Consider the following 12,723-nt stretch of genomic DNA (forward strand, 5'->3'; position numbering starts at 1 on the left):
TCTTAGAATCATCATCGATAGGTCTCTGAAAACACCAGGTCGATGTGCAGCAGGAGTCAAAAAAGCTAACAATATTAGGAAAGGGATAAATAATAAGAGAGAAAAAATCACAACGCCACTATATAACTCCATTGTACACCCACAGCTTGAATACTGCATGCAGTTCCGGTTGTCTCATCTCAAAAAAGATATTAGAATTGGAAAAGGTATAGAGAAGGGCAACAAAAATGATTAGGGATATGGAACAGCTTCCATATGAGGAGAGCTCAAAAAAGATTACTTTAGAATAGAGATGACTGAAGGGGGGGTTATGATGAGGTCTACGAAATCATGAACGGTGTGGAAAAAGTCAATAGAGAAGTGTAATTTACCCCTTCTCAGCACAAGAACCAGAAGTCACTTGATGAAATTAATAGGCAGTAGGTCTTAAACAAACATAACAAAGTACTTCTTCACACGATGCATAGTCAACCTGTGGAATTTGTTGCCAAGAGCTGTTGTAAAGGCTAAAAGTATAACTGGGTTGAAAAAAGAATTAGGTAAGTTCATGGAGGATAGGTACATCAAAGTCTATAACCAAGATGATCAGGTACACAACCCCATGCTTTTGGTGTCCCTGAACTTCTGATTGCCAGAAGCTGGGACTGGCTGAGAGGGGATGGATTATCCCATAATTGCCCTGTTCTGTTCATTCCTTCTGAAGCATCAGGTCCTGGCCATGGCCAGAAGACAGGATGCTGGGTTAGATGGATCATTGGTCTGACCCAGCCCAGCCGTTATATAAATGTTCATAGGGTGATCATGAGGGCTATATTAGTACCTAGATGGATAGTTAGATTATCCTTGTAAGAGTTCATTTGGCAGCCAGTTTAGAAAACAACAGTGTTTAAAACACACATTGAGTGCTAATTGAATAGCATTAATGTTTCATATTAAGTACTGAACAGATAACTGGTAAGAGGTCAGGCAACATGCTGCTATTGCACAAATACCGTGAAAGAAAATAGAATAGTATTTTGGCTGCAGTTGTAGTTTTTGAGAGTTGCTGTGTCCACTGATTCCTCGTGGACAGATTAGAGGTCAGATTAGATGATCATGATGGTCCCTTCTGACCTTAAAGTCTATGAGTCTATGAACTGACTCATCTAGTCATATTTCCATGTGAATGCAATCAGGCACTCAACATTTATAGTCACTGTACTTTTTTCTGTTTATTCAAAGTACCTTCAGTCTTTCATATCTCTTGTAATAGATTTACACAGATGCATTATCAGATTAAGTGTTATTTTCAGCCATTCAGGAGTGAGTTCAGATAAACGGAAGTGTAGGAAGTGACAGCTACTGACAAATCTCCTTTCTCCTATAGTTAAGTAGAATTACACTGTTGTGTTGCAGTATCACAGATAAGCTTAGACGGGGGAACCAACAACCACAGCCCATAACCTTATTCGTGCACAATCTGTCTTTGCCAAATCAAGAGAATGCACCATACTGTATTGTAGATGCAATCAAGCAATTCCAGGGAGGAGTTTTACACATCATGGAAACCTGCCAAAGCCCTGAAAGATTTTTTAACTTAACAGTTCTAGGAAGTACAGAGCAGATCCTGACTTCAGTCAGGAGTGTAAGAACTAACCTAATTAGCATTATCTTCTTGATTGACCCAGAAATATTTCATTTTAAGGTGGAAATAGTCTAAAACATTTCTGTCCAAAAGAAATCCTCCTTTTTTAATAAAAAACCAAAAGATTCACTAATTGCAGCCAGGGTGACCTCATCACTAAATGTTACCAGTTGGATTGATTTCAATATGCTTCTCTTTTTTATAGGTTAGTGGGAATATTAATGCTTCTTTCTGATGTTTGAGAGTCAGGGGAATTCCCTTGGGTATTAGATACTTAAGGAAACCTTACCATTGAGTTCAGTGGGCATCAGAGAGGCCTTAAGTTACATGACGTTCATTGCCCATAGAATGACTAAAATCAAATTACTTGAGCACTGTTTTAAAAACCTGGCTCTGCATCAGTGATGTGCAAATTTTATAGCACAGAGGGCCAAATTGGCAGCTTCCCAAGATCCTGAGTGCCACCATTAATTTGCATACATATATGATTTTAATTGAAGATAAATGCACACATCTCTTTCTTATGGAATCTTGTAACTGTACACAGTTCTTTCCAAATCACACAGACCCAGATTGAACTCTTGAGAACTCCAGAAGTAGGAGGGCATTTGTAATGGAGAATTCATGGCTGAAGAATCAAACATAGTCATATGGCTAAAAACAAACCAAAACTGTACTGGATGTGGAAAGGATAGAAGCAAACAAATAATATAAGGAGTCAGTTAAAGCTTGCAGAATGAAGATAAGGGTGAAATAAAAGGCAGAATGAACTAATGCTTGAGAAAGTAGGAATATAAGTTTGAGCTGGTGCTCCATAATTAAAATTACAAATGAGTTTCCATTATAACCTCCAACTCCACACACCTCCACCCTAAGATCCACACTAAAAAATGATAAACACTAGCGGTTTGCAGTGTTGTTGTATCTGAGGGTATGGCTACACTTACGGTTTGCAGCGCTGGTAGTTTGCAGCGCTGGTCATCCAGCTGTGTAGGAGCAGCGCTGGTGTGTGGCCACACTCACAGCTACCAGCGCTGGTGTGTGGCCACATTTGGAGCATTTGCAGCGCTGTTGGGAGTGCTGCATTATGGGCAGCTATCCCAGCATTCAAGTGCACCAACGTGCTTTTCAAAAGAGGGGGGTGGAGGGTGGTGTACTGTGACAGGGAGCGGGGAAGATAGAGAGAGTGGATTTTTGGAGCCAACACTGTGTGTTAGCTTCCTGGATTGGAAAAATCACAAAATGTTCATGAGCCCTTAGTCTTAACTCTAATTGCAAACAGCCTGCCTCCAACAGGGACTCCCCCGTTTCGCTCACTCCCTGTGGTGTACTGTGACAGGGAGCGGGGAAGAGAGAGATTGGAAAAATCACAAAATGTTTGCGAACCCTAACAGCCTGCATCCAACACTGTTTCCCCTGCCTCTCATTTGATCGTTCACAGCCAGGTACAGATAGCTCCTGTTTGCTGTGATCAGTCTTTGTTTTTATAGATAAGCAGTTCAAACGGAGATCAGCTCCATTCTGTTTCATTCACTCTCCCTGCCTCTCATTTGATTGTTTACAGCCAGGTACAGAACGGAGCTCCGATCGGAGCTCGTTCACAACAAAACAAAGAGAGGCTGCATAACAAAACAAAGAGAGTAATTTATAAAAGCATTCTGGGATACACCTTATTCCCTGGAGGCCAATCACAGCGCTGGTGTGTGGCCACACTTGATGACCAGCGCTGCAGCACCAGCGCTGGAATCCTTATTCCCCATGCTGAGTGAGGTATGCGGCCAGCGCTACAGCCAGGGAGTTGCAGCGCTGGAAGTGCCCTGCAGGTGTGGCCACTTACTAATTGCAGCGCTGGTGGAGGCTTTCCAGCGCTGCAAATCGCCAGTGTAGCCATACCCTATGTTACTCCCTGGATATGAGAGAGACAAAGTGGGTGAGATAATGTCCTTCAGTATCGATATTTGGAGCTCTAAAGTTTCTCTCTTTCATCAACAGAAGTTGGTCCAATAAAAGGTATTACCTCACCTACCGTGTGTGTGTCATATTTAGTAGGTTAGATCTGGTGCTGAGGTAGAAATCCAGAGAAATATAAAACTATGGGTTTTATGCACAAGATCAAACTTTTGTTCTTTAGATTCTAAACTTCCTCGCTTTTGAATTGGAACATCAGTAGGAATGACTGGCTCATGGACATGAAAATAGAGACCTTAACTTGTATTTTAAAATAAGTAAATCACTATCCCTTTTCCTTACAGAGAGAAAGCTGAAAATGTAACCTGTCACTAGGAGACTTGTCCACTTGTCCATGTGGGTGGCGGGGGAGTTTTTTCTGTTAAAAGGCTCATGAGGGAGGTTGCCAATCTTAAGACTCACACAGGCAGAAGCAGGAAGAGGTGGGGTAGGTCACTGTGAGGGTTCTTCCCTTTGCAGCCTTCAGAAATCCCATAGGAAGTGGGTGGTGGGGAGGGAAGGAATTGCATCCCTGACTTTTTCCTGAGGCCCACTTCTCACTGTCCTCATGAATGCTCCCCTCCTGCCAATCTCCTGAGCACCTTTTTATGGTCCTTTGTGATTCTCAGCTGTTGGACTCACTTCTGACACAGATCAGGAGGTTCACTAGGTGGAGAAAGCAGGAAAGCACTAGTGTATGCTGCTCCTGAGCACCAATTTCTGCCATTGGACTCCTCTGCTGCTGGGAGCCTCCATGCTCCCACCAATATACCTGCTTTCTCCCATACTCACATTCCCCTCCAGAACTCCTGTTTCTCTCTCCATATCTAGCTCAGAGACCTTCTCTCACCATCTACACCACCATCAGGACCCAGTGATTGTGATTAGAGTGCTCAGGAACAGATAAGGGGCGTAGTAGGAGAAGGCAGGGCAACAGAAGCATCAAAGATTTCCTTCTTGCTTCATTCAGTGAATCTTCAAGTGGTTTTCAGCGCAGGGACTCCTATCTAATAAGTCTCCATGGGAAGAAGGCAGTGAAGTGCTAGGGCTTCCCCCCTCCCCCGCCGCCTTTTACTTCTGTTCTCCTGGGTTGGTCTTGAGCCTTCCGGGATGAGAGGTGGTCAGGTGAGAGGGGAAGTCTCTAAACCTCACAGTGACTGAGAAACGTGCTGAGTGACATTTAAAAAGTTTTACCTTGAAATCTGATAAGCTCATAAACATAAATATCTTCAACAAGTGATCCCATGTTATTTTCTGCATGACTTGTTTAATTAGCATTCATAGTGATATCAGGATGTTAACTTTCTACTACTTTTAGTATTGTCTACATTTCAGGTTTCACATTATGTTCTGGAATTGCTTTAGAAAATGTAGCTGTCTTGTGTAGTTATATTAAGAAGAAAATACTTGTACAGTATTGAAAAAGGTACAGTCTGTAAATATAGCGAGCAAGTGAAACGTACACATGTATCTCATTGACTAATCTTTTTGTAAGTGTGTTTCACGGTTTAGTTACTTTATTTGGAGGTTTCAGTAATTGTAGTGCTTGTATTTAGCTGTATTCACACAAAGGAAAGAAGAGCACATCCTTGCTCTGTACTGTACCCAAAAGAGCTGCAACTTATTGCTTTGTTGTACAAGGATACTTTAAAATAGTACTTGCAATGAACTTTGAATAAGCTGCTAGGAGGTCACAGATCTCTATGGTGAAACTGAATTTTTCAAAAGGATTAAACTCTATATACAATGAATAATAAAAATCCACAGTTACATTAGGTGGATTAAAACTATTATAAGGATTTTAAGCCGTCATGTTTCAGGGCATAAGCCAGCCACTAAAGGCTTGATCCTGCTCCCACTGAAGTCACTGGCAAAATTCCCATTGCCTTCAGTGATGCAGGATCAATACCTAAATGACAGAATTAGGAAGAAAGTATGCTTATGGGAAGGTTATTCCATGATTCTCCACTATGGAGTTTCTTACGTCTTTCTATGAAGCATCTGGTACTAGCCACAGTCAGAAAAGGGATACTGGACTAGTCTGCCCAGTGATGTGATCCAGTATGGAAATTCTTACAGTCAAAGAGATATTGTTTAAAATTATAAGGTTGTAAGCATATGACATGTTTCCTAAAAATCAAAAAGAAGACAAACCATAAATTGTTGATTATTATTCTTGCTTTCATAATTAGTGGATAACTGTGCTTTTCTTTTTGCTTTGATTTTAGATTAGTATGGAATCCTTGAAGGAGTTGGATCAAAGACTGTTTGAAATGTACATTGAATTGAAGGCAGATCCTATAGTTGGCTCATTAGAACCTGGCATTTATGCAGGATATTTTGATTGGAAAGATTGTCTCATTCCAACAGGTAAATATCTGTGTAATAACTGTGTAATTATTCTAACAGAGGCTGAGATGAATTGAGATTTAAAAATCTGATGTTTAATTGCAAACTGTTTTATCGTCTGGTTTTTCTTAACATTTACCAAGATTTCATTTAAAGTTGTTTTTCAGAGATTTTACTTTATAATTCCTAAATCTCTTTTCAAATGATTATAGCATCTTTTATCATTGATGTTTTAATGCTTGTTTTTCATGATTAGTTTGCTTCATTGCTAATATATAATGGAATGATTATGAAAGACTTCTTTGCCATTTTTTCTTTTGAAATTCATTGGGATTTTTTGGAATTCTTTTGTAAAAATCTGGTTACTTTTTAACAGCCCTAACTGCAAATCTGAAAAGGTGAAAGTTTTATAAGAAAATGTGTAGGTGTAACATTATCACAGTAGTTTAGCAACAAAAATTAAAATGTAGAAGGATTCATAGATTCCAAAGCCAAAAAGGGCCATTGTGATCATCTAGTCTGACCACCTTCCTGTGTAACATGGGACATCAAAGTTCCCCCTAAATAGTTCCTATAGCATATCTTTTAAACAAAAATCCAATCTTGATTTAAAAATTGCTAGAGATAGAGAATCTACCATGACCCTTGGTTCAACAATGCCAAACAATATAGAGAAATACTAGTCTAAGGACCTTCCCTTTTACTACTTACGAAGTATTTAATACTTTCCAGTTCATCTCCAGGTATGAGGTTTAAAAAAAAAACCTGCTTGATCAGAATAAAATAACAGTACCTAGTTGACTGGGAACTGGCAAGACACGTCTTAGTGTGCAGTTCTGTGATACTGAATCATTTTAAAAAGTCCAGTTAATCTGGTGATTCATGAGAGAAATGTATTTGTGAAGCCATCATGGTACTTTTTAATACCACATCTGGATGAAATTAATACCTGCTCTTAAAAGTAATCTTTTACTAATGCAGATTTAAAAATCTGATTTGAGTCATTGAACTGAATGTGTAGATTTTAACTGTTTTACCCAAGATTGTCACAAAAGTTGATGCCATTGGGGGGAGGGGGGGAAACTTCAGCGATGCAGAATTGTCTGTCTCAGTAGGATCATGGGAAGAAATGGAAGTGTCATCTAGTTAAGGTTGCTCAACACTTCCCATTCATTCAAAATGATCCGGACAAACTGGAGAAATGGTCTGAAGTAAAGAGGATGAAATTCAATAAGGACAAATGCAAAGTACTCCACTTAGGAAGGCACAATCAGTTGCACACATACAAAATGGGAAATGACTGCCTAGGAAGGAGTACTGCGGAAAGGGATCTGGGGGTCGTAGTAGATCACAGGCTAAATACGAGTCAACAGTGTAACACTGTTGCAAAAAAAGAAAAAATCATTCTGGAATGTATTAGCAGGAGTGCTGTAAGCAAGACATGAGAAGTAATTCTTCCTCTCTACTTCGCACTGATTAGCCCTGACTCAACTGGAGTATTGTGTCCAGTTCTGGGTGACACATTTCAGGAAAGATGTGAACAAATTGGAGAAAGTCCAAAGAAGCGCAACAAAAATTATTAGAGGTGTAGCAAATATGACCTATGAGGAAAGATTGAAAAATGTGGGTTTGTTTAATCTGGAGAAGACTGAGAGGAGACGTAACAGTTTTCAATACAAAAAAAGTTGCTACAAGAAGGAGGGGGAAGAGTTGTTCTCCTTAACCGCTGAGAATAGGCCAGGAAGCAATGGGCTTAAATTTCAACAAGGGCGGTTTAGGTTGGACATTAGGAAAAATTTCCCAACTGTCAGGGTGGTACTGGAATAAATTGCCTAGGGAGGTTGTGGAATCTCCATCATCGGAAATTTTTAAGAGCAGGTTAGACAAACATCTGTCAGGGATGGTCTAGATAATACTTAGTCCTGCCATGAGTGCAGGAGACTGGACTAGATCACTTCTTGAGGTCCTTTCCAGTCCTATACATATATAAGTTTCAACAAAAACAGTTCCGCTGGTTCCAAGAACTGGGTTTGTAGAAGTCAGTATGTGATGTCTTTTCAGTTTTCTTTCATAAAATATCAAGGGAAGTTACACACACATCTAGATTAAAAGAATATTAAGGTTGCAAAGTCAAGCCGTCAAAAGTTTAGGAAATTCCAGAATTAAGATTGCCTGTTCAACATTAATTCAGTCACTTTGTGCATATGCATTATGATACAGCCTCTAATTATATGATCACATGCTATTTCCTCCCCCTCCCCTCATACCAAGGTTCCTGTCTTATTCAATGTACAGGATAGATGATGTTCTGCGGAAGAATCAGGGTTTTGTAGTGAAGAAGGCTGTTGTCTGTAGGATGCCTGCCTCATTTGTTGCAGAAATTGGAAGGTACATGGTGAATGAGGCAGGGGGTTGCGGGAGCAGAAAGGACAGTCTCATGGCTAAGACAGCTGAGTGTTGCCCTGGAGAACTGGATTCTGTCCCTGCCTCTTGCACAGTGTTCCTATGTGATTCTGGGAAAGTCACTTAAACCAAACATTTTGCAAGTGGCTACTAATCGTGTGTTCCTTTTTCTTTCTTGGTGCTCTGCTTGAGATCCAGGGGCTAAGTACTCACAACTGCAACTGAAGTCACTGGAAACAGTGCTTTGAGTATATAAAGTTGTATAAAATGCAAAGCATTCTGAAAAAAATCAGGCCTTAGGCATCTCAAATTGGGCATCCAGTGTACACTTTTGATCTTTATCTCTCTGAACTTCAGTTTCCCATCTGTAAAATGGAGATAATGCAGCTTTATCTCAAAGAAGGTTGTGAAAATAAATTCATTAATATTTGTCAAATACTCCTAGTATTAGCTTCATAGAAGTGTGCAGGAGGAAATTAATAATTCAGAGAAGGGTTTGAATAATGTGCAGAAAATAAGGCCTGGGACCACACATTGAACAGTGATGAGAAAGCAAAATATTGAATAGCTGCACATTCAGTGAGCACCATCCATTCTGTGCACTGAATGAGACAGGGATACTGTGTTTAAAAATAGCAAGTGATCATGTAATTAAAGACTGTGTCATAATGTATATGTACAGGAAGGAGGATTGGAGGATTAAGGTTGCACAGGCAATCTTAATTCTGGCATATCTTAAATTTTGTGTCTTGACTTTGCAACCTTAACAGTCTTTTAACTGTAGAGGGCTTTTTAAGTGCAATAAAGTAAAATTGCACACAAAAAATAACTACATATTAACATACTCATTTTGATTACACTGATGGCATGATCAACCTTCTTTATGATGTAAATTATAGCTAGTTATTAAATTGACAGGATTTATTTACAGATTTACTGTTAATTTAGTGATTAATTCAAAAGCTTTATATTATTATGCAGACTCGAAGGACAGAGTTTTCTAATTGACGCTGAATATTGAAATTGAATACAATATCGTAGAAAAGACTGGCTTCTACTGCGGCAATATTGCTGCCAGTTTAATCTAATGGCGTTTAGATCTTTACATAGGGCACTCTAGAATTGATTGTCCTAACAGATATTTAATCTAATACAGTTGCAGAAGGAATAAAAAGATAAACATATGAACTGGGGGGGGGAGAATATGAATGTTCAGCAGTTGCTATCTATGATTAAATATATTTTATTCTCAATGTTCTCCATCTACACCATGGAATCCTGGCTAATCCATCAGTTTGCTTGGATCTTAACTTGACGCTAAAATGTTTTTCCTGTCTTGATAAAGAATCCTATCAAATTTGTCATACTTACATTGTGTATCGTTTATCTAATCGTTAATACTAGGTTCCATACTCTGGATTCCAAATTCTTCTAAGAAGCTAATCATGGTTACATGAACATTGAAATTGTAAAGTAGGAGCACAAATAATTTGTTACAAAATAACAGACTTCATAGTGGACTAGTGTGAACAGGTTAGAGGCCTGAATATATGAAACACGTGGGCAGTGTTTGATCAGTAGCTAGTCGTCTCTCTGTTTCTTGTGATGTGTTTATGGCTTCCGAACACATAATAGGTTTCTTGACCATTTTGTTACCTTAAACTAATGTGGTCATCATCTTAACTGGCAATAGCATTGTCTGATGCCCAATTACACATATATTGGTGGTTTAGATGATAAACCGGTAATTTAAAATTTAATTACTCAATGGATCATCCCTTCTGATTAATACTGAGAAAGTAGGGCAGTCAGCTAGTTATCTTAGGTGCCTGTACACGAACGCAAGAAGCCTGGAAAACAAGCAGGAAGAATTGGAAGTCCTGGCACGGTCAAGGAACTATGATGTGTTTGGAATAACAGAGACTTGGTGGGGTAACTCACATGACTGGAGCACTGTCATGGATGGGTATAAACTGTTCAGGAAGGACAGGCAGGGGAGAAAAATTGGAGGAGTTGCACTGTATGTAAGAGAGTGGTATGATTGCACAGAGCTCCAGTATGAAACTGGAGAAAAGTCTGTTGAGAGTCTTTGGGTTAAGAGGTGAAGCACTGGAATGGGTTACCTAGGGAGGTGGTGGAATCTCCATCCTTAGAGGTTTTTAAGACCTGCCTGACAAAGCCCTGTCTGGGATGATTTAGTTGGGGTTGGTCCTGCTTTGAGCAGGAGGTTGGACTAGATGACCTCCGGATGTCTGTTCCAACCCTAATGTATGATTCTATGAAACAACCATACAAAAATGCTACATCACATATTGTGATCATCTAACATAATTCCTTTGCTTTGGAACCTACATTAGTTTATGGTTACTCTCACAAAGATGTCGGATTCCAATAAGATGATAGCACATGCTGAAACATGAGGTGGTATGTAGCGTGCATGTCATTTGAGTGCATGTCACTGTATTTAATTTTCTTGGAAACCATGCTATACACAGTATGTCAGAGGGAAATAGGGCCAGTTACATTTGTGCTGTAATTAATTAGCCTCTTCCCAGCCTGAGGGAGACAGACTAACAAGGGTCAGGTGATAGATTAACGAACACCTTATAAAAAGCCTGAGAGTGAGCTCACTCTGGAGTGGGAACCATGGGAAGCGTGCAGGACCCTGAGCCAGGTACTCCAGGGGAACCATCTTGGGAACCCAGAATGTATACCAGATCCTGGAAAGACATAAGAGTCTGAGAACAGTAATAAAAATAATAATAATAATAATAGGAGATATACCAGTCTCCTAGAACTGGAAGGGACCTTGAAAGGTCATCTAGTCCAGCCCCCTGCCTTCACTAGCAGGACCAATTTTTGCCCCAGATCCCTAAGTGGCCTCCTCAAGGATTGAACTCACAACCCTGGGTTTAGCAAGCCAATGCTCAAACCACTGAGCTATCCCTTCCCCAAATCTGGGAGAACTAGCCTGTGGACCAAGAGCTCTGTACCAGAACAGGGGAAGAGACTCCCAAAGGCAGCCTAGGAAAAAGGGGCTGGGAACAAGGCCTCAGTGGCCAGGCTGAAGAGAAGCCCTGAAGGGCACAGGAAAATGTTTGTTTGGGAATTTTTAGTTGGACTTTTGCTACCCTGCAAGGGATTAAGTTGGTTTATCACTTGCCTGGAGGCTTAAGCCACGTCTCCAGTAGTGATGTGTATGGAGAGAGCTAAGGAGCTCCATCTTTGGGAGGGAAAATGAGGCAAGCAATGTCACGCTCAGCCAACAGAGATGGTACAGGGCAGCCATTCCCCATGACACAGTACCACAGAATGCTACAACTACCTCCCATATTCTCTTGTACTCTCACACGTGGCATTCTGGAACAACTACGTGCAAAAAAAGGGGTTTTTAATTCATACTTGTAACTAGTATTATATCATACTTTAATAATTACATTAATGTTGTGTCATTACATTGAAGAATTATCTCTTTTCTGTAAGATACAATTAAAAATAGTGTTGGAATGAGTTTAACTGAATAATTAGTTTAAGATTTCCAGGTTCACCAATGAACATGACCATGCATTGTCTGCGTGCTAGATTTTGCATTTGGGTCACCGCCTGCAGTACCTTGCAGAAAAGACCTCTTCAAGTGTGTGAATGTTGTACAATATCTTTTTAAGTAATTATTTTTAATTTTCTGAGTGAATTTGCTTTTAAAAAACACAAGCACAGATTTCTCAAAAGAAGGAAAGACTGTATGAGATGATATTTTGACTAGAATGTACAAAAGAATACTATTCAGCTTAATGATACCATGACTATGACACAGTGAACACCATCTGTTGGACTTGCCCTATCACTAAGTAGCAGTTCTTGAGGCTTTTGTTACCTGATCAGCTTTACAAAATGTACCATGTGAACCATTACTTCCACTTCTCTGCAACTAAAAGCATTCATCCTGTGCATCAAAATAGCTCTCTTTGGTTAATTTCACTTTAACCTCAAGTTCTCTTTCTCTAACTTCACTTTCAAACTTGTTTTAGAAGATATGACATAATTTTCTAATATCTTTCATTTCTAATAACAAGGCAATATGGAAATGTTGTATCTGCATTAGTGGATAATTAATGTATAGTATATTAATGCAATTACATATGTACTATCTGAGCAATAAACATTATGAACTGGATTCACTCCAGCAGCTGCAGAGAGATGTACGTTGTACCCTCTTTGCCCACAGGGGAAGCAGTTTCAAAGAGGAGGAGAGGGGTTTCAGATTCAAAGGAGGGCACAAGGTACTGCCATGATGCTCTCCTGTAGGTTCTGCCAGGAGGACGGTTTTAAAATCTGGTGGAGCACCACAGGAGTCCCAGCAGAAACTGTCCTCGAGAGGCACTTCATTATCATATTTTCCA

General features: G+C 39.8%; 1 protein-coding gene across 2 annotated transcripts in view; it reads left to right on the forward strand.

Annotated features, from left to right (window-relative positions):
* The window catches only part of EXOC2 (exocyst complex component 2), a 200,628-nt gene that overhangs the window by 131,901 nt on the left and 56,004 nt on the right, over nt 1–12,723 (forward strand). For both annotated transcript variants that reach the window (XM_039524307.1, XM_039524308.1), the window contains exon 23: nt 5,800–5,941. In XM_039524307.1, coding sequence (XP_039380241.1) covers nt 5,800–5,941 — 142 coding nt within the window. The remainder of the gene's footprint in view (nt 1–5,799; nt 5,942–12,723) is intronic.

This window comes from Mauremys reevesii, linkage group 2 (assembly GCF_016161935.1).
Source record: "Mauremys reevesii isolate NIE-2019 linkage group 2, ASM1616193v1, whole genome shotgun sequence".
Lineage (NCBI taxonomy): Eukaryota > Metazoa > Chordata > Testudines > Geoemydidae > Mauremys > Mauremys reevesii.